The sequence below is a fragment of the Oryctolagus cuniculus genome, chromosome 13 (assembly GCF_051225735.1).
Source record: "Oryctolagus cuniculus isolate XC-2025 breed Fujian yellow rabbit chromosome 13, ASM5122573v1, whole genome shotgun sequence".
NCBI lineage: Eukaryota > Metazoa > Chordata > Mammalia > Lagomorpha > Leporidae > Oryctolagus > Oryctolagus cuniculus.
In genome coordinates this window covers 66,882,020-66,906,869 of record NC_142879.1, presented here as the reverse complement: position 1 = coordinate 66,906,869, position 24,850 = coordinate 66,882,020, and the positions used below count along the sequence as shown (strand labels likewise).

At 39.1% G+C, this 24,850-nt stretch overlaps 2 protein-coding genes across 5 annotated transcripts in view; both read left to right on the top strand.

The window, feature by feature from the left end:
- AHCTF1 (AT-hook containing transcription factor 1) overlaps positions 1–17,605 on the top strand; it is a 75,885-nt gene extending 58,280 nt beyond the window's left edge. For 2 of the 4 annotated variants that reach the window (XR_016219064.1, XR_016219063.1), the window contains exons 28-37: positions 1,137–1,340; positions 1,889–2,282; positions 3,890–3,974; positions 5,415–5,512; positions 7,595–7,803; positions 9,062–9,195; positions 9,638–11,444; positions 13,201–13,334; positions 14,776–14,858; positions 15,909–17,605. Coding sequence is in view for 2 of the 4 variants with exons in the window: in XM_008268157.5 (XP_008266379.4) it covers positions 1,137–1,340; positions 1,889–2,282; positions 3,890–3,974; positions 5,415–5,512; positions 7,595–7,803; positions 9,638–11,444; positions 13,201–13,334; positions 14,776–14,858; positions 15,909–16,101 (3,207 nt within the window). In the remaining 2 variants the exon portion in view is untranslated. The remainder of the gene's footprint in view (positions 1–1,136; positions 1,341–1,888; positions 2,283–3,889; positions 3,975–5,414; positions 5,513–7,594; positions 7,804–9,061; positions 9,196–9,637; positions 11,445–13,200; positions 13,335–14,775; positions 14,859–15,908) is intronic. The other 2 variants (XM_008268157.5, XM_017347697.4) reach the window with 1 other exon arrangement.
- LOC103350906 (kinesin-like protein KIF28P) overlaps positions 17,310–24,850 on the top strand; it is a 69,976-nt gene continuing 62,435 nt past the window's right edge. Inside the window, exons 1-2 of the mRNA XM_070055631.2 lie at positions 17,310–17,384; positions 21,937–22,131. Of these exons, the coding sequence (XP_069911732.2) occupies positions 17,310–17,384; positions 21,937–22,131 (270 nt within the window). The remainder of the gene's footprint in view (positions 17,385–21,936; positions 22,132–24,850) is intronic.

Sequence of the window (24,850 nt, the reverse complement as noted above, 5' to 3'; positions counted from 1 at the left end):
TGGCCCTACCCAAGACCTTTAGAAAAAAGATGAAGTTTGGGGCCGGCGCCAACATCCCATATGGGTGCCAAGTTCTAGTCCCGGTTGCTCCTCTTCCAGTCCAGCTCTCTGCAGTGGCCCAGGAGGGCAGTGGAGGATGGCCCAAGTGCTTGGGCCCTGCACCCACATGGGAGACCAGGATGAAGCACCTGGCTCCTGCTTCAGATTGGCGCAGCACAGTGGCCATAGCAGCCATTAGGGGAGTGAACAAACGGAAGGAAGACCTTTTTGTCTGTGTCTCTCACTGTCTATAACTCCACCTGTCAAATGAATTTTAAAAAATGCAGTTTTAGTTTTTTGTTTTAAGGCAAAGTGACAGAGATCTTCTGTCTTCTGCTGTACTCCCCAAATGCCCACAATAAGTAGTGCTGGGCTAGGCCAAAGCCAGGAGCTAAGAAATTCATCCAGGTCTACCTTGTGGGTGGCAGGAACCCAGGTGCTTCAGTCATTATCAACTGTCTTTCAGATGCCTTAGCAGGATGCTGGATTAGAAGAACATAGCAGTGGGACTTGAACCAGGCATCTTGAAATTGATGCAGTATCTCAAGTAGTTTTAACTGTTGTACGACAGTGCTCATCCCTTCCCTTTTTTTTTTTTTTTTTAATTTATTAGACAGGTAGAGTTACAGACAGAGAGAGAAACAGAGAGAAAGGTCGTCCTTCCATTGATTCACTCCCCAAATGGCCACAACGGCCAGCACTGTCCCGATCCAAAGCCAGGAGCCTCCTCCTGGTCTCCCATGTGGGTGCAGGGGCCCAAGCACTTGGGCCATCCTCCACTGCCCTCCCGGGTCACAGCAGAGAGCTGGACTGGAAGAGGAGCAGCCGGGACTAGAACCGGCGACCATATGGGATGCCGGTGCTGCAGGCGGAGGATTAACCAAGTGAGCCACGGCACCAGCCCCATCCCTGCCCTTTTAATTTTGTAACCTTACATGAGAAAGCTCTGGTTTTCCAGTAATCTGAAATAAAAATTTCTAATCACATGTTTTTTAGAGATGAGAACATAACTACCATTGTGATTCATTTGACCCAGTCTGTCCCCTGTGTACTTTTTATAAATACTAACTGTAGAATTCCACTTATTCTTATTACAGAAAGCCAAAACTTTGGCCATGTCAGTTACTTCTTCTGGATTTTCTGAGTTTACTCCTCAGTCCATCCTAAGGTCTGGTCTTCGAACAACACCTTTGGCATCTCCCTCTCTATCACCTGGACGGTCTCTTACTCCTCCTCTGCGATTTAAAGAAACTAGAATTTCATTCATGGAAGAAGGCGTGAACACAAAATGTATCACTGGAGTAAGTTTGATAGTATTTAGGAGGATATATCAGAAAACATCAGTTTTGATACAAACTTCAGGGCACTGGGCTAAGCCAGTCCCCTCATTTATAGTTAAAGAGAATAGGGCTTTAAAAGCACTAAGTTGCCCATGGTCAAGTCAAATATTTGCTGGCAGAAATAGGACTAATATCAGACCTCCTAATTTGCTGTTTTTCACCCTATATTGAATCACTTTCCTCTTCCACCCCCTCCTCCCACCTTCCCTTATAATTAAGTTCCTAATTGGTTATTTGTTCAGGAGGGTACATCTTAAGAATGGTTACTAAGAGCCCAGTTGGTGACAGTTGATCATCTAACCTGTTTTACATTTTAGTCCTCTGGAATTAGGGAAGCATTAATTAACTCTTCTGTATCTGCAAAGAATAAATTTGACACAAATGCATTTTGATTACAGAGAGGGTTTGGAGAATTACAGAGCATGGGTCTGATTGCATTGAATAGCTTAGGTCCAAACCTGATGCTTACTAATCAGTTTTTTTCTTTTCAAAAATCTTATTCTTAACAGGCTGCGGAGGACCACAAAACAGAAATTTTTGTTACTTCATCTTTCCAAAAATGTGGCGATCCAGGAGAAACTGATTGGCTGAAGAACAAAGGTAAAGCCACATCATTTCTCCCAAATAGCCCTGAAAAGGATCATCAAATAACAGATGTAAGGTCACAGAATACCTCCTCACAAAGTTTGGAGAAACTGGATCTGAGCAAAGAAACCAGCAGTGCCTCAACCAGATCAGATCAGACTACCTCAGAGTATCAGGATGCACCATCACCAGAAGAATCTGAAGATGTTATTTTTGTGGACTCTGAATCAACAAGTTCTCCCACTGAACAAATTGCTAATTTAACAGAACAAACTGAGAAAGATGAAGATAATCCTCCAGATCTCAAGAAACAAATGGGTAAGAACTCATTACCAACTAGTCAATCGCCATTGATATCTCTAAGTACAATTTGTAACAGAATTTTTCCACCATAAGAAAAAAGTATAGGTTAAATAATTATTATATGCTCAGCGTGTACTATGTTGTAGTCACATACTATGGGTAATGCCATGTTGGGAGGCATGGGAGGAGCCAGGAGAACACAGGAAGGGGAATGGCAAAGACATAGGTTAGAATTGGTGGATCAGAAGATTAAGCCAATTTTTGTTTCTTACCCCGTACATATTTAACAAGTTTATTTAAAAGTAACTCCTAACTTTAAATCTGTGTCGCTAAAACTTACATAAATATCTGTCATAAGTAATTTCTTTTAGGAAATATTTTTTGCCTCGCTGAATTGAGGTTTCTTAACATACAAGGTTTGGACGTAGTATCTTTATTAAGCATTAATTGTTCATGTCTAGAAATGTACTTTCTTTTTTTTAAAGAGAACTCCTGTTCCCATCACGGTCCATATGCCCACAACATTCAGGCCTGGAAACTGAATCCGGGTCTCTTATGTGGTTTGTAGGGACCCTGCTGCTTGAGCCTTTACCGTTTGCTTCCCAGTATCTGCTTTGACAGGAAGCTGGAATGAGGAGCCAGGGCCAGGCCTTGAGCTCAAGGAGTTTTGTTGGGATGCATGTATCCTAACCACTAGGCCAAATGCCTGCTTCTGCATCGTTTTTTTTTTTTTTTTTTTTTTTTTTTTTTTTTTTTTTTTTTTTTTTAAGATTTATTTGAAAGAGTTACACAGAGAGAAGGGGAGTCAGGGCGGGGGGAAGGTCTTCCATCCACTGGTTCACTCCCCAGATTGGCCACAATGACTGGAGCTGAGCCGATGTGAAGCAAGGAGCCAGGAGCTTCTTCAGGGTTTCTCATGCAAGTGCAGGGGCCCAAGGACTTGGGCCATCTTCTACTGCTTTCCCAGGCCACAGTAGAGAGCTGGATCGGAAGTGAAGCAGCCAGGATTCGAACCAGTGCCCATATGGGATCTCAGCACTGCAGGTGGCGGCTTTACCTGCTTTGCCACAGTGCCGGCCCCACATTAATCTTTTTTTAAAATCACATTTCAAAGTAGCAAATATTAGATATGAATATTCATAGTTAACGGGGGCTCTTTAATCAGTGTTAGAGAATTAGAATAAGGATCTACTGGCAGCCTGATGCCAAGCTAATAAATCTAAAAGAACCGAAATGCAGATCTAAAAACTTATGAACAATGCTGGAATGGATATGTGGCCTCACTGCCATGTCCTGCATTGCAGTGCCTGCATTCAGTTTTCACTCCAACTTCCTATTAATGCAGACCCTGGGAGGCAGAGGTGATGACTCAAGTAGTTGGGTTCCTGCTGCTCTCTAGGCGAGATCTGGATGGAGTTCCCAGCTTATTGCTTCAGTTTGACCCAGTCCTGGCCATAGCAGGCATTTGGGGAGTGGACCAGCAGATGAGAGCTCTGCCTGTACTTTTGTCTCTCTGCCTCTCAGATAAATCTAGAATTTTTAAAAGATAGTAATAATCTAAGGAACAAGTAACTACTGTTTAGTATAAATTAATAATTTTGTATGATCTATTGGCATTTTAGAAGTTGGAGAGGAAGCATTTTCAGAATTAAATCATTTAAGCCCCATTCAAGGAGTTGATTCTCATGTACCATCAGTCCATGAAGGGTAAGTTTATGAAGAAAACTTCAAATACTTTTTAAGAGATTGTTGTTGTTGTTGATCTTTGACATGGCTGTTTTGGTAATGTTTTCTGTTTTGGAAGAAGTGCAGTTGTACAGTTGTATGTTACTTAGTAGTTGCCATGAAATTTTAAAATGCTACTAGACATTTCCAAAATATGCAGACATACAAGTTGAGGCAGAACTCTTAATACTTGTTGGTGATTTGTTTTTGTTGAAGACCAAAACATCATGCCCTCACCCTGTCAGTGGTCTCAACATGATCAGACAAAGGACTATTAGAGGACCAAAGTGGAGCCTAGTAGAGACAGTACTGAACCAAATGTTCCTAACATTTGGTTGATAGAAGACTCCAGCTACCTTTTTGTTTTCTACTGACTGATTAAAATACTGTGCTCACAAATAACTTCACAGACACTGTGTGCCAGGAAAGGTGGTTATACTAGGTGATGTATTCAAAGTGTGATCTAGTGAGCAGGTGCTGGTTTTCAGTTCACAGGAAGAGGAGGAGCCTGTATTAGAATATGAACCATTGCACTGCTTCCTTTATTGAAAAGTCAGCTAACTAATCAGTGTGTTTAGTGAAGTGCTTGTTCACTTGGCAAAGCCCCTTGTTTCGTTTTAAGACTGAACATAGATTGCCTGTCAGCACTTTTAGTAGCAGTGCTGTCAAAGATTCAACAAAGTAACAGCTTCAGTAATCGAGACGTTCTAAGAGTGTTTTAATAAAAGTAACTCGTGAACATGATAATTTTAAAACATTATAAAGGGCTCATTATAAGTAATGAGTGACTAAGCAAACCATCCACCAGATTAAGATCATGGTAGTTGCTTCATTCGAATTCAGCACATTCAGTTCAGACATATGCTTTACCTCTGAGAAGAGAAATCCAGACTGGATGAAATCTTTTCCAGGCCTTCATGGAAAAAGTGAGAAAAACCAGTGTGAAAGGATTATCCAAGTTATTTTTAGTTCTGGTGTTCCTTGAAAACTTATTGTTGCAGTGAGTTTAATGGGTAATTGCAACAGTTACAAGGAGCCTAGTCTCATGAGAATAAAGTTTGTGGTTATTAGAATGTAGGTGAATATACACCACTTAGCAGCTAGTTCATTTTTAACTATAAACTTTTTTAACTATAAACTTACTTGATATTTTGTGGGATTGTATTGTTGATTCTTTCTTAGACTTAACCACAATGTTTAAAGTAAGGATAACAAATGCCTGTATTTGATTGGGACCACTGTCAGCATGTTCCACAACTTATTTTTAATCTATTCACTTATAAATTTTACAGTGTTATTTAAAATGAGTATGAATAGTATTGATTTCTCAACTTCAGTTTTCATCAATAGAATGATAAGTAAAGCAGATTAAGACAGGTGGGTTCTTCTCACACACTAAACTACATATTTCTATCTCTAAAGGAAAATCCTCACCCCGAAGTCCAAGTTACCTGTTTCGGATGAAGGTGTATCATCTGTTGAAACCTGCATCTCTACAATTAGAGCAGATAACAATAAATGTATGTGTTATTTTAACTTTGGGATTATTTCATTTTAGTGTTTCAAATAGATTTATTTTCAAAATACAAGAATCTATTGTCCAGATTTTCTTAAATATTCTCTACTCTCTCTGGTCAGCTAACCTTAATATAAGCAAGTTCTAAGGAGATGTATCAGCTACTTAAACAGTAGGTTGCTTATAAGTCATTGTATGGCTCTAATAGTAGAAATCTTAGGATGGATTTTATGACATTTTTCTTTTGGAATCATCTCTTTGATCTTGTGAGACTCTGGTATCTTCACAGGGCAATACCTATTTTTATTTTGTGGTAGATGTAACTTAAGGACCAGAACAATTTTTTTCATTATTAGGAAAGAAAAAATTACAAACGAGTAAATTTTCTCCAGGGAAATTAACAATACATGGGATTTAATAGTTTTAATAAACAAAATTTTGAGGCTGGTGTTATGGCAAAGTAGGCTAAGCCTCCACCTGCAGCACCTGCATCCCTTATGAGTGCTGGTTCTAGTCCCAGCTGCTCTTCTTCTGATCCAGCTCTCTGCTATGGCCTGGGAAAGCCAGGATGACCCAAGTGCTTGGGCCCCTATACCTGCATGGGATGCCCAGAGGAAGCTCCTGGATCCTGCATTTGGATGGGCTTATCTCAGGGGTGAACCAGCAGGTAAAAGATCTTTCTGACTCTACCTCTCAAATTCATGCATTAAATTTTTTTTTTGAGAGATGGAGAGACAGAGGGTTCACTCCCCACTGCCCACATTGACTTGAGGTAACCTGGCGCTGAAGCTGGGAACTCAGTCCAGGTCTCCTGCCTATTACTTGAGCTATCACTGTTGCCTCACAGGGTTGCATTGGCAGCAATCTGGAGCAAGAGCTGAGAATCGAATTCAAACACTGCTGGGATATGGGTATCGACCACTATGCTAAATACTTGGTACCTATCCAATGAATATTTTTTTTCTACCGAATTTTCCCCCCCCATGCATGTTTGCCATATGTTGAAAGAAGAAATAAGTACAGTGGCTAAAGAGCATAGGGGTTTGAATTATATACCCTGGGTTCATAATTCAAGTTCTCTATTTAACTGCAAGACTGGTTCTACCTCTATTATTTTGTAAAATACTAAAGTTTTCAATAGAAACAATAATACCCATTTGATAGAGTTGATAAGTTATGCTTAACTAATTGCTCCTTAGTAAACATTTGGAATGATCATTTGTTTTTGCTGTTTCATCTGCAATGATTATGCTTCTGTATATATATATTGGTACGTTCAGTTGGGTAGATTCATAATACTGAACTTGCCAGGCCAAGAATTATACACAGATTTTTTTTTAAGTATTTTTCTCCAATGGAGGTAATTTACTACTATCATAGAAGGCAACGTACCCATTTTCCCAATCCTCTTTGCTAAACTGACAGGTGACAACATTTTTCATTTTACTAGTACTTTGTATATTAGAACTAAGAGCCCCCATTACCTGTTAATATTGTGAAATATTTTTCCTAGTAATTTTTTCCTCTAAAGTTTTTAATTGTTTTTTAGTAAATGGTAAAGGATTTTTAATTGTTAGTCTGTTGTTTTTCCCCTTTTGAGGTGTTTTGTATTTTGCATCATTCACAAATTCTAAACCTAAATATGACCTAGAGTTGCTAATGACAAAGAACCTTGGCAAAGGAAGGATGAAAGGAGAGTTTTTCAGATGAGCCTGTAAGTGGTAGTACTTTTTGTGCTCATTTAGATGCTTTCTGCCAACAGAGACATGCTCATCCTTTTTCATAGCCAGATTGCATGCCCCTCATGCAGTTCTTCAATGGTATAAGAGTGGTTGGCTGTCTAGTAGCTTCCTGATGGATATAATTTTGAGATTAATAAGAAACAACTGAGCCTCTTCAAAACAGTTATCATATTAAAATTTCACAGCAAGAGCAGGAATTATGTTGCAGTTGAGAAAAAACTAGTGGTGTCATTTTGATATGTGAAATTTATATTCTGTATTTTATCTTTGTGAATATTAAATATGTGATATTTAATATGAATGATAGAATACTGAGGAAGAGTAACACTGATTTTTTCTTTCAGCTATGGCTGATGTCCCTGATGAGAGTGGAAACTTTGGGATCGTTCCTTCTGAAAGCCCTAGTATTTCTGAGCATAGGCTTGACCAGGAAATTGCATTGAACCTAAAAGAAGATCAGGATATAGAAGTTGACGTGCTAAAAGAAGGTGTTGACTTACCAGAAGAGAAGCCTCCAATTTCTGACAGTCGTCCTGATACTCAAGGAATTCATGTAAAAAATTTTAATTTTTTACTTTTGTCTTTGGCTTAAATTTGAAAAAATAAAATCATCTAAAATTGATACACAAGAGTACTTCAAAAAGTTTGTGGAAAACTAGAATAAAATTTAAAGTATTTTGGTGCAAAACACTTTGAAATCCATACCTAATTTTCATAATACACATTGTGAACTTTTTGAAGATAATCTTGTCTATTTGACTACGATATATAAACCTCTATTAAAAATCTGTGTTCAAAAAGCAAGTATGTAAATATTTTGTTAGCACATCCTTTAGGAAACTGGTTTTCATGAAAACAAAAAGGCTGTGTTAAAGAAGCCACAGTTATTTACTTTTTGCTTAGTATTTTTTGTTTGTTTTTTGACAGGCAGAGTGGACAGTGAGAGAGAGAGAGAAAGGTCTTCTTTGCTGTTGGTTCACCCTCCAGTGGCCGCCGCGGCCAGCGCACCACGCTGATCCGATGGCAGGAGCCAGGAGCCAGGTGCTTCTCCTGGTCTCCCATGGGGTGCAGGGCCCAAGCACTTGGGCCATCCTCCACTGCACTCCCTGGCCACAGCAGAGAGCTGGCCTGGAAGAGGGGCAACCGGGACAGAATCCGGCGCCCCAATTGGGGCTAGAACCCGGTGTGCCGGCGCCGCAAGGTGGAGGATTAGCCTAGTGAGCCGTAGCGCTGGCCAGTATTTAGTTCTGATGAAAAGTTTTTAGCCATAAGACAACAGAGAATGGCTACTCCAGACTCAAGTTTGACATTTAGACTGTTCAGAGTATATATTTGAAAATAAGTGGATATTGTTAAATAAGATTTTTCCCCATGCATACTTGTGGGAGGATGATATTCAGATGGCTGGTGTTGAAATTCTGTATACTCCAGAAAGGTTTTTTTTTTTTTTAATGTAATGCATTTAAGATGGAATACTGACTCTTGTAATTATTTCTAGAAATCTGATTATATAGAAATTGGGAAGTTTTAATTCATAAAAATGTCACATTATCCATATTCATCCTTATGAGTTTTCTCACAATAGAAGGCTAAAGTTCCAATTCCTTTGGTTGGGAAGCTAATAAAAATTGTGAGCATGTGTAAACGGGAATCCTCATTTCTAGGTTGTTTCCAATCTGTCATCTCATTGAATGTTTGGGGAATGGGAAAATGTCTTTGTCTAGATGGGTGGTAATGTTCTACCTTCTTGGTCAGGAGATCTCTCTGTTACTTTCTACCTCCTCCTTTTTCTCCCCTTCCCTTACCAAAAGGTAAATGCAAGGACCATTCCTTCTTCCACCAAACCCTTGCAGGAGAGGTACTGAACTTGAAAGCCTTAGGAATTTCATGGTTTATGCAGCCCCAGCAAAGGGAAGAGGATTGAGTCTAGCCCAAGGGAGCTTATGTAGGTGAATTGTTCTTCAACCTTATGGGGATCATGCTGTTTAGAAAAGTGTGAATAGTTAGGTAATTTGGGGATTTTCATTAAGACAATTGGGGGTGTTTCTTTGTCTCAGGTTAATTTTTTTCATGGGTGAGAATACAATAAGTCCTTAATTCTTATAACTGGTAGTATCATAATAATTTTCAAGGTTTTGTTAAAAATGTGGGATTTCTAGTTTAATTCGTCATAATCTCAAAAATCTGTTTCTAATTATTCTGAGTATGAGAAAGTCTGATTGCTTAAAATGGTTATTTTATAAAGTAAACTTATAAGTGTATGCCATATCAAATTTTTTTTTTAAATGTACACACCAGGGTGAGAAACTCATTAAAAACCTGTGTGCTTTAGATTCTGATATAGAGTAAAATTCTTTAACCAGTCTCTTATTTTTAATTCATTTTAGGTGACTGAGCATGAAAAGCTTGAAGCTCAAGATTCAGGAGAGGCTAGGAATCTTTCTTTCAATGAGCTGTATCCTTCAGGAACTCTTAAGCTTCAATATAATTTTGATAGCATCGAGCAGCAGTTTTGTGACTTACCTGATAATAAAGACTCTGCTGAATGTGACATTGCTGAAGTCGATGGGGAACTTTTTGTGGCTCAGAGCAACTTTACCTTGATACTGGAAGGTGAAGAAGGAGAGGTTGAGATGGGGGACTCTGCAGCATCTAATGTGTTACCCAAGACAGCTAACCCTGCCACTGAGGAAAAACTTGTGCACAGTGGGGAAAATGGTAATCATGGACGTACTGCAAATTTACCGTCTGTCATAACTAGTGATCAAGAGTCCCAAAAAGTAGAGACATTACCATATGTGCCTGAACCAATAAAAGTGGCAATTGCAGAAAATTTATTAGATGTGATTAAAGATACAAGAAATAAGGAAATTACTTCAGATACAATGGAACAGTCAGTTGACAAGCACATACCTTTAATAAGCCAAAAGGTAATGTCTTCCACCAAGTTAACAAGATCTGTAGTTAAGACTGTTCAGGAGACAAGTACAATGGCTATAAATGTCAGCCAGACTGATGACACGATTTCCTCTAGAACTCGGGCAAGAGGACAACGCATCCAAAACCTGAGTATCAGATCCACACAACCAGAGGAGTCAGCAGATGTTTCTTCTAAGATGCTGGGGCTATCGGTTACAAAGAAAAGTAGGAAAACACAAATTTCTGAGGCACCTGAAAGTGCCTCTTCTGATATCAAAGGAATATCTCAGAACCAGAAAACACCTCAAAATTCTGTTGCTTCTAGGAAAGGAAAGAGAAAGAAGGAAATTGACAAAGACACATTAGAAAGTTTCAATTCTGTGGAACAGGAGTTAGAAGTTACTCCAGGTAGAGAATTAAGAAGGTTAAAATCATCTCAGCTATTGGAACCAGCAGCTGAAGAAACTGCTAAAGGGATTAAACTTTCATCTTCATCTGTTACAAAAAAGACTCCTAAAAGAAGGAAAAAATCTGTAGAAAATCAGGAAAGTGTTGAAATTATAAATGATCTAAAAGTGAGTAAAGTAGCAAGTCCTAGTAAAACTACCAGAAAATTGAAACATGTTAATAAAGAAGTTTCGGAAAATACAGGATATAAACAAGATGGAATATCCAGTGACCAGGAGCTATCTCTTAAGCTTAGAAGAAGGGTCAAAGAGAGAGAAGCTAGTGCACTGGATGGGATAGAAGGCTCTGAAGTTGATTCATCCAAGCTGACTCTTCAGGCAGAATTTGATACACCTGCCACACCTAGGAAACGTGGTAGACCAAGAAAAATAAATCCATCTGAAGATGTAGGATCTAAGACTTTTAAGGAAGAAAGTCCCACAAAAAGGAAAGTTCTTAGTGTCCAGAGGAGATCTACAAGAAACACCCCAGCTAGAACTGAAAATACCGATATGGGAAAACAAGCTTTAGAAAAATCCATTCTAGTGCCAAATGAGGAACTTGCTATAGTGATGAGCTCTGAGAAAAAGCTCAGTAGAAGGACTGAAAATCGAAGCCAAAAACATCCATTACACTCAATAACAGAAGAACACAAAGAACCAAATGACCAAGAAGAAGGATTGCTTGCCACAGCGGGTTTTACTAAATCCTCCCGTAGCACAAGGACTCGATCTAGCAAGGCCACCTTGTTGCCGGACCTTTCTGAACCACAAAATGAGCCATTTTTATTTTCTCCTCCCGTCTCGAAGGTTCCAAGAAAAACAAAAGGTACTTTTTTATTTCTATCCAAAGCACACTTTTCAGCTTAGTCATCAACTTAACGTTTGTTTTAAAAGCACTATTTGATTTAAAGCACTAATTGATTATTTGCCCTAAAAATGACTTTGAAATTCAGAAATTTAATGATTCCTCTATGACTTTTTAAATCCTATAATTCACTTGACATTATTAAACAGATTATTTAAACACATTCACTGCTAGGCAAAACTGACCTGTCTGCAGGCTCAGCTGTCCCTCATTGTCACTTAGTAAGCTAATGAGTATTTGGTTGATGTTTGTCATACATACTCAAACTGGGGTTATGTCTCTCCCAAATGGTGGGAATATCTTACTCTTGATGTATCACACACAAACACACATACAGACAAAATATTCAAACAGATGCATAATATATTTCTAATGTTAAGATTTTATGAGAGAAAACAATTTTAGTGGGGGAGATGGTTAAAAGATGTCTATAAAGGTGACCATGAAAGAAAGGGTAATTCTGAGGTAGTTGGCTAGGTCCTTTTATAGAGCAGCTCTTTATGAAGGTCAAAATAGTGGCTGGGTAAACAAAATTTGTTTACTTTAGTTTGAAATTAGAATTTCAGCAGAGCAGTTAAGGGCCTTGTAAGTAAAGTAGATAACTTTCCTGATTTATGTAAAATTTTAAAAACTGTCAATGGATAAACCCATGTGGCCTCTTATGTAATTGCTTCCTGACTTAAGATAGAAGATATGTCATATAAAATAAGAAGACTTGAAATTTTCTGTCTTCAGCGTTCACTGTACAAAAACCTCCTTTACTATATTGAGTTGTTATTTTTGTGTAGTCTCTGCACAGGAAAGTGACCCTGCCAGTGCAATTGATCATTTGTCTTAAAAATGATTTATAGTTACAAGGTATACTTCTCTCTCCCCTCTCCTTCCTGCTTTGATTATTTTGGTGGCATGTGTAAGTTTCTTCATAATAGGAGAGTGCTTTCACCTACACTTTCCATGGAGAAGAATGAAATGACAAAATATGTGAGATTTTAGCTAACTTTACCAAGCTGATAAAAGGGTACTTGAGAAACATTCATTGAAATGGAATTTAAGGTATTTATTTTGGTGCAAAAAAATGTTGAAATCCTTACTATTTTGTCATTATACACATATTCAGGTAGCAAAATCTTTTCATTTTCTCATTAACATTTTGAAGACCCTTTGTATTGGATGAAAGTGAAAAACACAGCAGTGAGAATAGCAGAAGAATGTTATTGACATAACTAATACTTTTCTTCACAACTGGAAGAGTAAATGCAAAGATCGTGGGTTATTTTGGTGTAGTGTAGCAAACATCTCTCTGATTCAGATCTTTGTCATCTTTATCATCTGTGTACATACTAATTATGATGCAGGGTAGCTCAGGTTATATATGGGTTTAATGCTTTCCTCCCCAAAATGTCTGAGGAACAGGCAGAATAAATTGGAACTAATGACATAAGACAGTTTTATGCCTATTTTAAGGTCTGTAGCATTTCTTAGCTCTTAAGCTTTTTAAAATTCATTTTATTAAATATTTGGATCACCCAAATGCTACTGGATTTTTCCTGTCATTTCTGTCTCTAAAAACAATTAATTTGGGATACCAGTGTTTTCTGGGTTTTGGGATATTCGCATGTTTCTGTGTGCATCATTTGTTCCAAGCTTCTTAGTTGAAAACATAGCATATACAGAGTATACAAAGATACAGTGAGGTGTTTTGTTTTTTCAACTTCAGCTAAACAAGTAGCGGCTCCTGCACAGCTGAAAGAATTGGTATCAGATTTGACTTCTCAGTTTGTTATCTCACCTCCTGCTTTGAGGACCAGGCAAAAAAATACATCTAATGCGTCCAAACTTATAGATGAACTGGTAAGAAATGTATGATTTTCTGTATTTTTTTAACTGACTTTAGTTTTCAAAATAAAATTTTAAACTTCATTTAATTTTAAGAAGTTTATTTCTAAAATGTTTTCTAAATAAACTTTAAAGATAGGAGTCACTTATATTAAAAGCCCCAAATTTGTTTTTTCTCTACATCTTTGGGGATTTGGCTGCTGCAGTTTAGGAAAAAGGTTTCTAAACCGTAGTGCCATCAGAATTATCTGAATGGGTTTATTAAAAATGGAGGCCTGCAAACCCCTGCAGTGTCATTCACAGAGCACACTTAGAATGCATTTCAGAGTTGATTCTGTCACCTGATTGTACATAACCCTAAGATGAAAACAATTCAGGGACTATGTCCCCCTTATATTTACAAACATTAATTCATAAACTTGTATTGAATTCTCTGCCATGAGTCAGTTACCATGCAGTGGCAGAGGCTTACAGAAAAATACTTAAAGCTACTTCCTTATCTTTTAGGAGTTCACAGTTTAGTTCTTTTTTTTTTTTTTTTTTTTTTTTTTTTTTTTTTTGACAGTGAGAGAGAGAGACAGAGAGAAAGGTCTTCCTTTTTGCCGTTGGTTCACCCTCCAATGGCCGCCGCGGCCGGCGCGCTGCGGCCGGCGCACCGCGCTGATCCGATGGCAGGAGCCAGGTGCTTTTCCTGGTCTCCCATGGGGTGCAGGGCCCAAGCACTTGGGCCATCCTCCACTGCACTCCCTGGCCACAGCAGAGAGCTGGCCTGGAAGAGGGGCAACCGGGACAGAATCCGGCGCCCCAACCGGGACTAGAACCCGGTGTGCCGGCACCGCTAGGCGGAAGATTAGCCTAGTGAGCCGCGGCGCTGGCCCACAGTTTAGTTCTTAAACACGGTCTAATTGCAGAGACAGAAACACACAATAGTTATTTCACAGTATGATACAAATAATTTATAGTCAACTACTTCTTTGGGTAGAAGGTGGTGGATGCAGGTGTTCTTTGCAGAGAAAAATCACAAAAACAAAGACTCAGCAGTGTATAAGCAGTGGGTGGGTGGGTGGGGAATGCTCATACACTAGAGAGTGGCCATGTGTGTGGGGCGTGGGGTCTATGAAAGATGAATTCTAGGGAGGGACATAATAGTCCCAGTGGCCAGGTTCTTACAAAATAATGAAAGCATGGATTTAGACAGACATAATGGGAACAGAAAAACAGGGGAAACATTGAAAAATAAAATTTGGCACGACTGGGAGATTAGTTGGAATTGTGAGAATGAGGAATAAAAAATACCACGGTTTCTGTTTAAAAATATAAGGAAACAATTTGGGATTTGTTGAATTTGAATTCAATAGTAGTGTTGGGTTATATGCCTTGACTCAGTGTAGAATTTCTAAATTTATATTTCAAATTTCTGCTTAACAGTTTATCTTTTCACATTTTTAACCCATAGGAAGATGATGCTAAATCAGTAGAAGCTGTGGGAAAGCAAAAAGTGAAAAGAATCAGGACTGCAAAAACAAGACAAGCAAGCAAGTATGACTTTGTTTTCTGAAATTTTTATGCCTTTGTTTCTCAATATCAAATTTGAGAAAAGTCAATTTGAAAAGGGAAATTAAGCTCATCAGAAAATGATCATTCTTAAGGACACATATAAGCACTATCTCCTTGATTATTAGATTTCACTGCTGAAGGTAGATTTCTATATAGAATGAAAACCTGCTCATCCTTTTTAAAGAAGGGTGATAGATTGGGGATAATTTGCATCCAGTATATCTATTTTTTGCAGTTGATGGAGGAGGGGGACCTTTTCATTAGTAAATAAACTAGTAACAAAGAATCATAAACTTAAAAATCCTGGTGTTACTTCACTAGTAGCAAATCCACAGGAAACTCTTCCATTTCAGAAATGCTTGTTAAATAGTATTTTGTCCTTGCTGTGCTTGGGCATGGTTGAATTTACTAAAAGTACAAGTTAATCTGGGGGTGGGGGTGGGGGTGGAAGAGAGGGAGGAGAGAGACACCAGAGGGAGATCTCCTATCAGCTGGTTCATTTCCCCAAATACACAGGACAGGGCTGGGCTGGAGAAGAGCTGGGAAGTCATCTTAACTACTAGGCCGAAAACCTTATCCCCATTTTATCTTGTTTTAAAACTGATTTAATGACTGTTAACCTTAATTAGTATCACTGTTTTCATTGGGAAAGCTACTTCAAGTTTGAAATCACATACATATGTGCTAATTGCGGGTGCTTGAGTATCATCATTTGTGATACCAAGAACATGCTTAGCTCTCCTGCTGTGCACTGACCACTAGTTGGCCTGTTCCTGTAACCCAGCAGCGTTGATGAACACATTTGGAATGTGTAGGTCCTGTGGTGATTGCTGTTAATGCCCATGTCACAGAGGGAAAATTCTTTTATGTGAAACCTTAATTTTGCCTCTCATTAGCCTGTATGACTTCCAGCTTCACTTCAGTTCTCTTATAAAATGAAAGCACTAGGCACAGTTTCCCTAAAGTTTCTGTCAATGTTGGGAAGCCACTTACACAATGTGCTTATTCTTATCTTTTCCTCCTCCCCCGCAGAAATACAGAAAAGGAAAGTTCTTGGTCACCTCCTCCAGTAGAAATTAAGCTGATATCTCCCTTAGCGAGCCCAGTTGATGGAGGAAAGAGCAAACCAAGAAAAACTGCAGAAGTTACAGGAAAAGCTCTTGGAAAGAGCAGAAAAAAACTGTCTTCTTTTCCAAAGCAAGTTTTACGTAGAAAAATGCTGTAATTTTTCTTTCAAGTTTTTAATATACACCTGTTTGTAAAGACATCACAGTTGTGTGGGTTATTAAAAATCATCTAATTTGGAAGAAAATAATTTATATATAAATTATTGTAAATTTTTGTAAACAGAAGTTCAATAAGTAAAATAGCTCCATGTGGAGTGATTCTTTCAGTCCAGGCAGTTTTTCTATTTTATATTAAGACTTCATACATTTATATAATATGTAAATATGGCTATTATTGGAATGTTAAATAAAGTGTCTACTTCACAGTAGTTTGTGTCTGTTAGATTATTGAGAGGGGATTTCTGTTGTAATGATTTTATATGCTAGTAGGCATTGGTCCCATTTTATTTCTCTACAATTACTAGACAGATGTTAAAATGAGGATTAAACTGATTTTAGAGTTGCTATTTTATAATTCATGCACTTTGATTCTGTGATTAAGATTTCTAATCATAAGATGTATTCTGTGTTCGGCTGTTACTATGTTGAAATCAAATTATGGGCATGTGATTTGCCACCTTTTTGTACTTTCACAAATTTTGTGTAATCTACCTCATATGAGCAAATTTTCCAAGTAATGCATTGATTAACTGTAATGTTGGCATTTCTTGTTTAGCAAGCTTAAAGTCTATTTATCTTTAAAAAGTCTCAGTTTCTCAGAGACTAATAACCCAGGTTAGACTGACCGGTTCACTGCTCACTAGCAACCTCATAAAAGGGTTTGAGAAAGTAGAGAAATGTAAAATAAATGTTTTGTGGATATTCAGTGCACTTGGTATGTGCCTCATTGAGATTTCAGGACAGATTTTGTACTGTTGTTGTGAAGGAGCTTGGTGCTGAATCACAGGAACCCCTTAATATTCAGGTTTCAAAACTAGTAAATTATCTCAGAACCTCAGGCACAGATTTGAAAAAGGGTGATGAGTAGATGTGGAAGAAGAAAAAACAAAAGCACCTTGCATTTTACAGTGTGACTCCGCACGATTATGTAATGATACTTGATATAGGCTATAAAATACATCAATAAGTAAGTATTGTAAAATAATTTATAGCAGGTAATTGATAGTGTATAATGAATGGACCATTAATAATTGATCATCCAGAAATGAACTGCTGTGTGGGCTGAGCTTTTAGTGTTGCCGTGTGAAGAACAGCATAAGCAGTGTGCTTTTCTACAATATTTTTCTACCAGATAACAGTATGAATAATGAAAACGATGAAAATGCCTATGCCAAGTACTGACAGTGTGAAAGTGGCAGTGCGGGTGCGGCCTTTTAGTCAGGTTAGTGGTAAAGGTTACATTGCCTTGTTGAAAATTTAACTGGCTTTGATTTTATGAATTTTTTAATGATAGTTAAACATCTATTTAAACTGCTTGTCATTTATGGAATATTATTTAAATGAACTTGTTAAATGAATAATTTAAAGATCTAAACATAATTCAGTAAGTGCTTAATTTCGTTTTTTTGCGCAAGTAGCACAATAAAAAATTGACAAGAGAAATGTACTGTCAACGATTGTTTTTAAACTAAAGTTTGGTGAATATAGTGAATGTGTGGTGCTTATTTTTAAGAAATATATTTCTCTATAAAAGGGAAGTCAAAAGTGAACAGCCAGGGGCCGGTGCTGCAGTTCAATAGGCTAATCCTCCGCCTTGCGGCGCCAGCACACCAGGTTCTAGTCCCGGTCGGGGCGCCGGATTCTGTCCCTGTTGCCCCTCTTCCAGGCCAGCTCTCTGCTGTGGCCCGGGAGTGCAGTGGAGGATGGCCCAAGTGCTTGGGCCCTGCCCCCGCATGGGAGACCAGAAGCACCTGGCTCCTGCCTTCGGATCAGCGCGGTGCGCCAGCCACAGCGCCCCTGCCATGGCGGCCATTGGAGGGTGAACCAACGGCAAAAGGAAGACCTTCCTCTCTCTGTCTCTCTCTCTCACTGTCCACTCTGCCTGTCAAAAAAAAAAAAAAAAAGTAAACAGCCTACCGGTTCTAAATGAGTTTGTTAATGAGTTTACATTTTAATGTATTTATGTAGCTTTTTATCAGTGCTTTGGATAAACTTTAAGGTAATTCTGAACAACTGACCAGTTGAGTAAATTTTTATTAACTGCAATGAATCAAATACTGTACTTGATACTGAGAATACAAAAAACCCAGTCTTACTTAATAAAATTTATTTTAGTAAGCTTCCTAAGTAAGGTACTTGCTGTCAGAGTAGTAAGGTGTATACAACCATCCAGAGATCATCATTGTAAATCATACAGTCATAGAAAGTTATTTCTGCCTGGAGAGCTCTTGGAAGGCATCCTAGATCTAGACAAACGGTTGTGATGGCTGTAACGGACAGTGAAACCTGAGTAAGGGCATGCAAGCTAGAACTACCTGACAGTAACTGCTCCTCAATGGCTTAACAATGTGATGATGACATTGTATGAGCTCTCCCGTTTCCAGCTACTGTCCGTTTCCTCTATATTATGAGAAAAATGTGTCAGCAGACGGAGCTATTTGAATTAAATAACTTGAGATATAGCCAGATAACTTTAAGTGTAGTGTAAATTGGCTTGGTTTCTTCAAAAAATGTCAAAGAATATGTCACCAGCAAATTCAATGTTTTGGTCTTAGATGAAGGTGAGGAAATAAAGCCACTTAGTAACTTTTAACCCTTCAGTAACCCTCAATTCCAGGGATCTTCACTTTGCGAGTAATGCAAAGTCAGTCACAATGTTGGCCTTTGTCATTCAGCAGACAGCAAGGGCTATTTAAGGTCTTAATCTGATTCTCACACTGATTAACTTCATGTTTAAATGGTTAATAGAAGGGATTTTATGCCAAAACACTGAAGTTCACAGAATTTCCTAGTTTCCCTTTCCAAAAACACGGATTTTCCCCCGGTTCACCACCAAATATCGTGCAGTAGTAGCAAAGAAGAGCAAGCGTAGATTCAAGAGGTAGTCAAAGGGGAATAGTTACAGATCACACGTGGGTGACCGCAGTTGTTCCTACGTGATCTTCAGGATCTTGGAACTCTGTGCTCAAAACCTTACTGTTTACAGGGTCTGGATGAGCTGGATACAGCCTAATTTTCTGACAACCTATCCAATCTTTATTTTCATTGTGAGGTTGAAGAACCAACTTTCTCACCCCTTTATTATAATGGGCAGTGATTCTCAGCCTCAGTTTCCTTATGCATCCCATGTGGGCGCCCATTCAAACCCTGGCTGCTCCACTTCTGTTCCAGCTCCCTGCTAACTGCCTGGGGAAAACAGTGAAAGGACCCAAATGCCTGAGCCCCTGCTCCCATGCGGCAGACCTAGATGAAGCTGCTGACTTTGGCCTGGCCCAGTGCTGGCCTTTTCAGCCATCTGGGGAATGACAAAGAGGGAAGATTTGTCTGTGTATCTGCCTTTCAAACAAAAGAAAAATTTTAAAGAAAGTAATGCTACCTGTGAGTCCAACCACACAGTGCTTAACAACTGCTCAGTTCTGGCTGGCGTGGATTTTTTTAAATCATGTCTTTTAAACTATTGACAACACAATCACTGAAAATTATAAAAGTTTTTAGTACATCCACAGGTATATGTTGCTATCAATTTTAAAACATTTCATTACTTCAAAAAGAACCTCTACCCTTAGATACCATCCTCCCTACTTCTCACCAATACTAAGTGACCCCTAACTGTCACAGATGTCACTATTGTAGACAGTCATCAGCTGATGAGTGTTTTGGGCTGCTACCATCTTTGGGCTGTCATGATTAATCCGGTTGTGAATAGTTGTGTACACATTTTTGCATATTTTCATTTCTCTTGGTTATGTAGCTACACATAGAATTGCTGAGCCAAGCAGTAACTGCATTTGGAAAACAGTTTTCCAAAGCAGCTGCACCATTTTATATTCCCACCCATATATACAAGGGTTCCAGCTTCTCCACATCCTTGTGACTTGTTAATCTGACTTTGATTATAGTCATCCTAGTTGATGTCAAGTGTATCTCAGTGTTGATTTGCATTTCCCTAATGGACACTAATACTGAGCATCTTTATATGTGCTAATACCTGTTTGTATATCCTCCTTGGAGAAAAATCTGTTGAGATCCTTGGCTTATTTTTTAATTGAATTGGTTGTCTTCATTATTATGCTAGTCTTTGTGCTTTCTGGACACGATTCCTTATTAGATAACCTCATCTGCAAATTTTCCTATTGTGTAGATTTTCTTTCACATTTTCTTTTCAAGCAGAAACATCTTTTATGAACATCCAATTATGTTTTACTGCTTGAGATTTTAATAAATCTAGGGGTCTTTGACCCTCTCCAAGATCATGAAGATTTACTTCTCTGTTTTCTTCTAACGATTTTATAATCAGCCCTTATTTTTAGTTCCTTCCATTTTGAGGTTTTTTTTGCTTTTTGCCTGTGGCATAAGGAAGAGGTTTAAGTTCATTCACATGCAGCAGCTATCACAGTTCTCCCAATACCATTTCTTGGAAAGGCTGTTTTTTAGTAGCTTCTTGAAAATCCACTGACTGTAGATGTCTGTCCTCTCAAGTGTGTTAATCTGTATCTGCTCCTGTTCAAGTACCACCTTGCCTTGATTACTGTTCATTTGCAGAGTATGTTGTGTCAACAACATAAAGTTTTCATGTTTTGTACTTTTGTTCAATCCCTATTTTAATTTTTAAATACTACTATAACTGTTTACTGACTATACGGATGTTACAAGTTTTTTAGGAATAATTTTTGTACATTGATCTTGTCCTACAGCCTTATGAACTCATTGAACAGTAGTGGATTCCTTAGGATTTTCTGTGATGTCTGGGTGTCCACAGGGGTTGGTTCCAGGATCCCCACCCCCATGCTGCAGATTCCAAAGTCTGCAGATGCTCAGGTTCCTTGTGAAAATGATGTAGCATCTGCATGTAACTGCAAGTCCCCTTGTGTGCTTTAAGCTTTAAGCCATCTTTAGGTTTCTTAGAATTAGTACAGTGGAAGTTCTGGGTGAATGGTTGTGGTGTATAGTTTAGGGGATAATGTCCTCCCTGGTGTGGAAGCACTGTGAAGCCCTGGGGCAAGGATGGTCAGGACTCCGATATTCCAACATGTGACAGCCAAAGCAGGGTGTCCATTTTGTGGGTGGCAGCTGGTGAAAGAAGGAGCCCTCAACACCCTGGGACTTAGCCTCAGCAACAGGCAGCTGAAGGCAGGAGGAGAAGCCCTACTGTCCTGCTCCCTCCATGAAGAAAGCTTTCCCACGGAGACCTGGAGCAGAGACAGCCCTGTTCCTGGCCCTCACAGTCGAGAGGAGTTTCTGCCTTGCTGTGCTGGCAGGGAAGACGTAAGAAATGGTTTGCTTTAAATACCACAGACTTTCATTTAAACCAGGGCTGAGGAGTGTCCTGCCCATGGGCCATCAGCCCTGCCAAGGCAACCACAGGTGGGACTTGAAATTTAGCAAATCTGTACCAAGCTAATTTCTACATTGGCAATTTTGTATAACCCAAGAATAGTGTCATAAATATCCAAATGGCCCCTGGCAGAAGCAAAACTTCACCTCTGATTTAAACTGAGTTCTTCACGGCTATAATTACTGCTATCAGTATAGGTGGGTGTTAGAGAGCCAGCTGTTCTCTGGAAATTCATGACCAGAGAAGCCTTTCAGAAATCCTAGGGGGATAGAGCAGCAGCCGCTTGCCCTGAGAGCCCCGGAGAGTAACACAATCGGACAACAAACCGCAAGAACAGCAAGTTCCAGCCTCAGTTGCTTACTATGTATAAAGACTTTAAAACAGTTAACTTGGATAACAGAAAAGAGCGATTGACTCTGAATTTGTAATTTGACTATAGAGAGAGAAGAATTCTGGAAGCAAATGTGTGATTTCCATGCATTCCAGAACCACCACCACTGTTCAGGACCCTAAGAATCCAGAACATGTGAAGACGTTTACTTTTGACCTGGCATATTGGTCTCACAGTGGATTCCAAGAGGATAAAGATGGTGTTCTAATTTCAGCTGATCCCAGCAGTGAATTTGCAGGCCAGGTAAATGAATATGCAGTTTCAATGGAAGATTTTTTTTTTTTTTTGGTCTGGTGTTTTGTTTCCTTTTGAGGTGTTTACAGTGTAACAGTACAGCAATTTTTATGTGAGCATAAACATTCTTCCATGACAGCTTGGCTTTAAATTTACTTTTTTTCATGCTGAACAAGCGGTCCAAAAAAGCAGTTGCTGATTAACAACTTGTAGACTCTCAGATCAGATCAGCTGACTTGCCAATTAAAATTATTTTGCCTCTCAAGCTAAGCAAAATATATAGAACTTACTAGGCCTCCAGCATTTGAAAACTTACATTTGATTGAGCACCTATCATGTTCTGTGCACTGTCCTGCATTAAAGTTGCTTACAGCTTGGTGTAGGGAAACAGGCGAAGAAGTATATTCATTTGTATTATAGGTGATGTGATAATTATTCATATTATAGGTTATGTGATAAGAATGCAAGAGGATACAAGGAGACAAACATTTCAATCAGGACAGAGTACTTTTCTGGGTGATCTAATAAAGACTATGATGTTGGGGCTGAGTTTTCAAAGACAAGAAGGTTGACAGCAGGCAAAGTTGAGGCATGGGGGAAATGAACAGAGTGACTGATGGGACTTCAAGCACATACTAATTGGAGTCATAGAATCAGAGATGATTTAAAAAACAAGATAGCGGTTGAAATTTAAAATTTGATGGACACTATAATCCCACAGATCAGGAAGCTTAATGAGTCCTAGCCAGAATCAAGAAAATCACAATTAGTCTCATTTCAATTAAATTGCCATAATCCATAATCCAGTGATGATGGAGGAAACAGGCCAGTGTTGTGCACTGAGTTAAGCCTCTGCCTGCAACACTGGCATTCAACATGAGTGACAGTTTGAGTCCTGGCTATGCCATTTCCAGTCTAGCGCCTCACTCATCTGTCTGGGAAGGCAGCAGGTGACCCAAGTGCCTGGGCCCCTGCACCCACGTGGGAGACTTAGAAGTTCCAGACTCCTGGCCTCTGTTTGGCCAAGCCCTGGCCATGTGACCACATGGGGAGTGAATCAGCAAATTAAAGATCTCTTTATCTCTCTCCCTCTCTGTACTTTGTAACTCTGCCTTTCAAATAAAATAAATCCTTAAAAAATAAATGGGGTGGGGGGTGGGGGGTTGTCCTGAGATCAGAACAAGGATGACAGCAGATACATTAATCAGAAGAATGCAAGCCAGAAGACAATGGGAGACATCTTTTACTCCAAGAAACAACCTAGAATTTTGTACCCAAAAGAAATGATCTTTAGGCACACCCCCACTCTCCTCTTGGTGAGAGCTGCCCACATTCATTTCTCAATGTGTATTAGCTCTTGAAATAAATCCTGCTCTCATTCTTGTACTTTATCTATGTCTGCTCTGAATCCATCTCTCATGCTGAGACAAGAACTTGGAATAAATCCAGCTGGGGACCCTGTCACACAACACAGGGAGGGAGATGAGTAAATGACAGCACAAGGCAGGGCTACAGCCAATGAGGAGGACCAGAGAGCAGCACAGAGGATCAGGGCTCTGTCCCCCGCCATTCAGCAACCTCCCAGCAGGCTGGCGAGCTTGATCTGCTGGATCTGCTTTGAGACCTGAAGCAAAGTATGTCTTGTCTTTTTAAGAAGGAATAGATCTACTCTCTGCACAAGGCCCTGCCCACAGCCCCATGCGGTCTAGCTTGTGTGTTATCAAGCTGTCTGGGCTCTGCCAGGTGCACAGGAACAAAGCAAGCACTGTCTCACCCTATTCTGGTCCTGAGGGCTCCTTCATGGCACACAGAGCTGTGAGGCTGCAACCAAGCCCATCTCTACTGGGAGGGAGGGAGGAAGAGAGGGAAACCAAGGAAAGAAAGAAGTGATCTTTAAAAATTATTTAATCCCTTGAGAAGGGAATAATAATAATTGGTTGTTGAAAAATACAGTTTTCAGCACACAGAGAAAATATTGCCAGCACCAAAAAATAATAATAGAAGTACAGTCATGTGCAATAAAGTACATACACAATAGTGGCCCCATAAGATAAACGGAGTTGAAAAACTCCTGTGGCCTAATGATGTCACTGGTATACCCTTGGAGAACCATGGTAATGCTGGTGCAAACCCATTTTTACTACACTACCAGCTGTAAAAGCGTAGCACACAGAATTGCATACAGTGCATAACACTTGGTAATAACACTTGTTTATGCAATTATTATACATGCTTTCAATCATTGCTTTAAAGTTTAGCCTTGAACTTTTAAAGCAAGATCTCTGTAAAACACCATTCCATGTTATGTGGGCATCAGCCTGCAGTGTCTCATGTTCACCTAAGTACACTCCATGTTTGCACAATGACAAGATTGCCCAGTGACACACTTATCAGAGCACATCATTGCCATGATGGGATGCATGACTGTAAGTTCTTCTTGGGTTTTTGCTCTATATTTGAAGTGATGAAATATTATTTGAACACAGACTATTTACATTAAAGACCTATATTGAGCATAGGTTCTCAAATTTATTTGTCTAGCACTCTGTACAATTTAGAAGTGTTTGAAGATCCCAAAGGCTTTTGTTTATGTGGGCTATACCTATCATTATTTACATCATTAGAAATGAAAGCAGTATATGTGGCCAAATATTGTCCCCCAAAATTTACAGCCTTCCAAAAACTCAAATGTGAGCTTACTTGGAGTTGGATGGGTTCTTAATCCAGT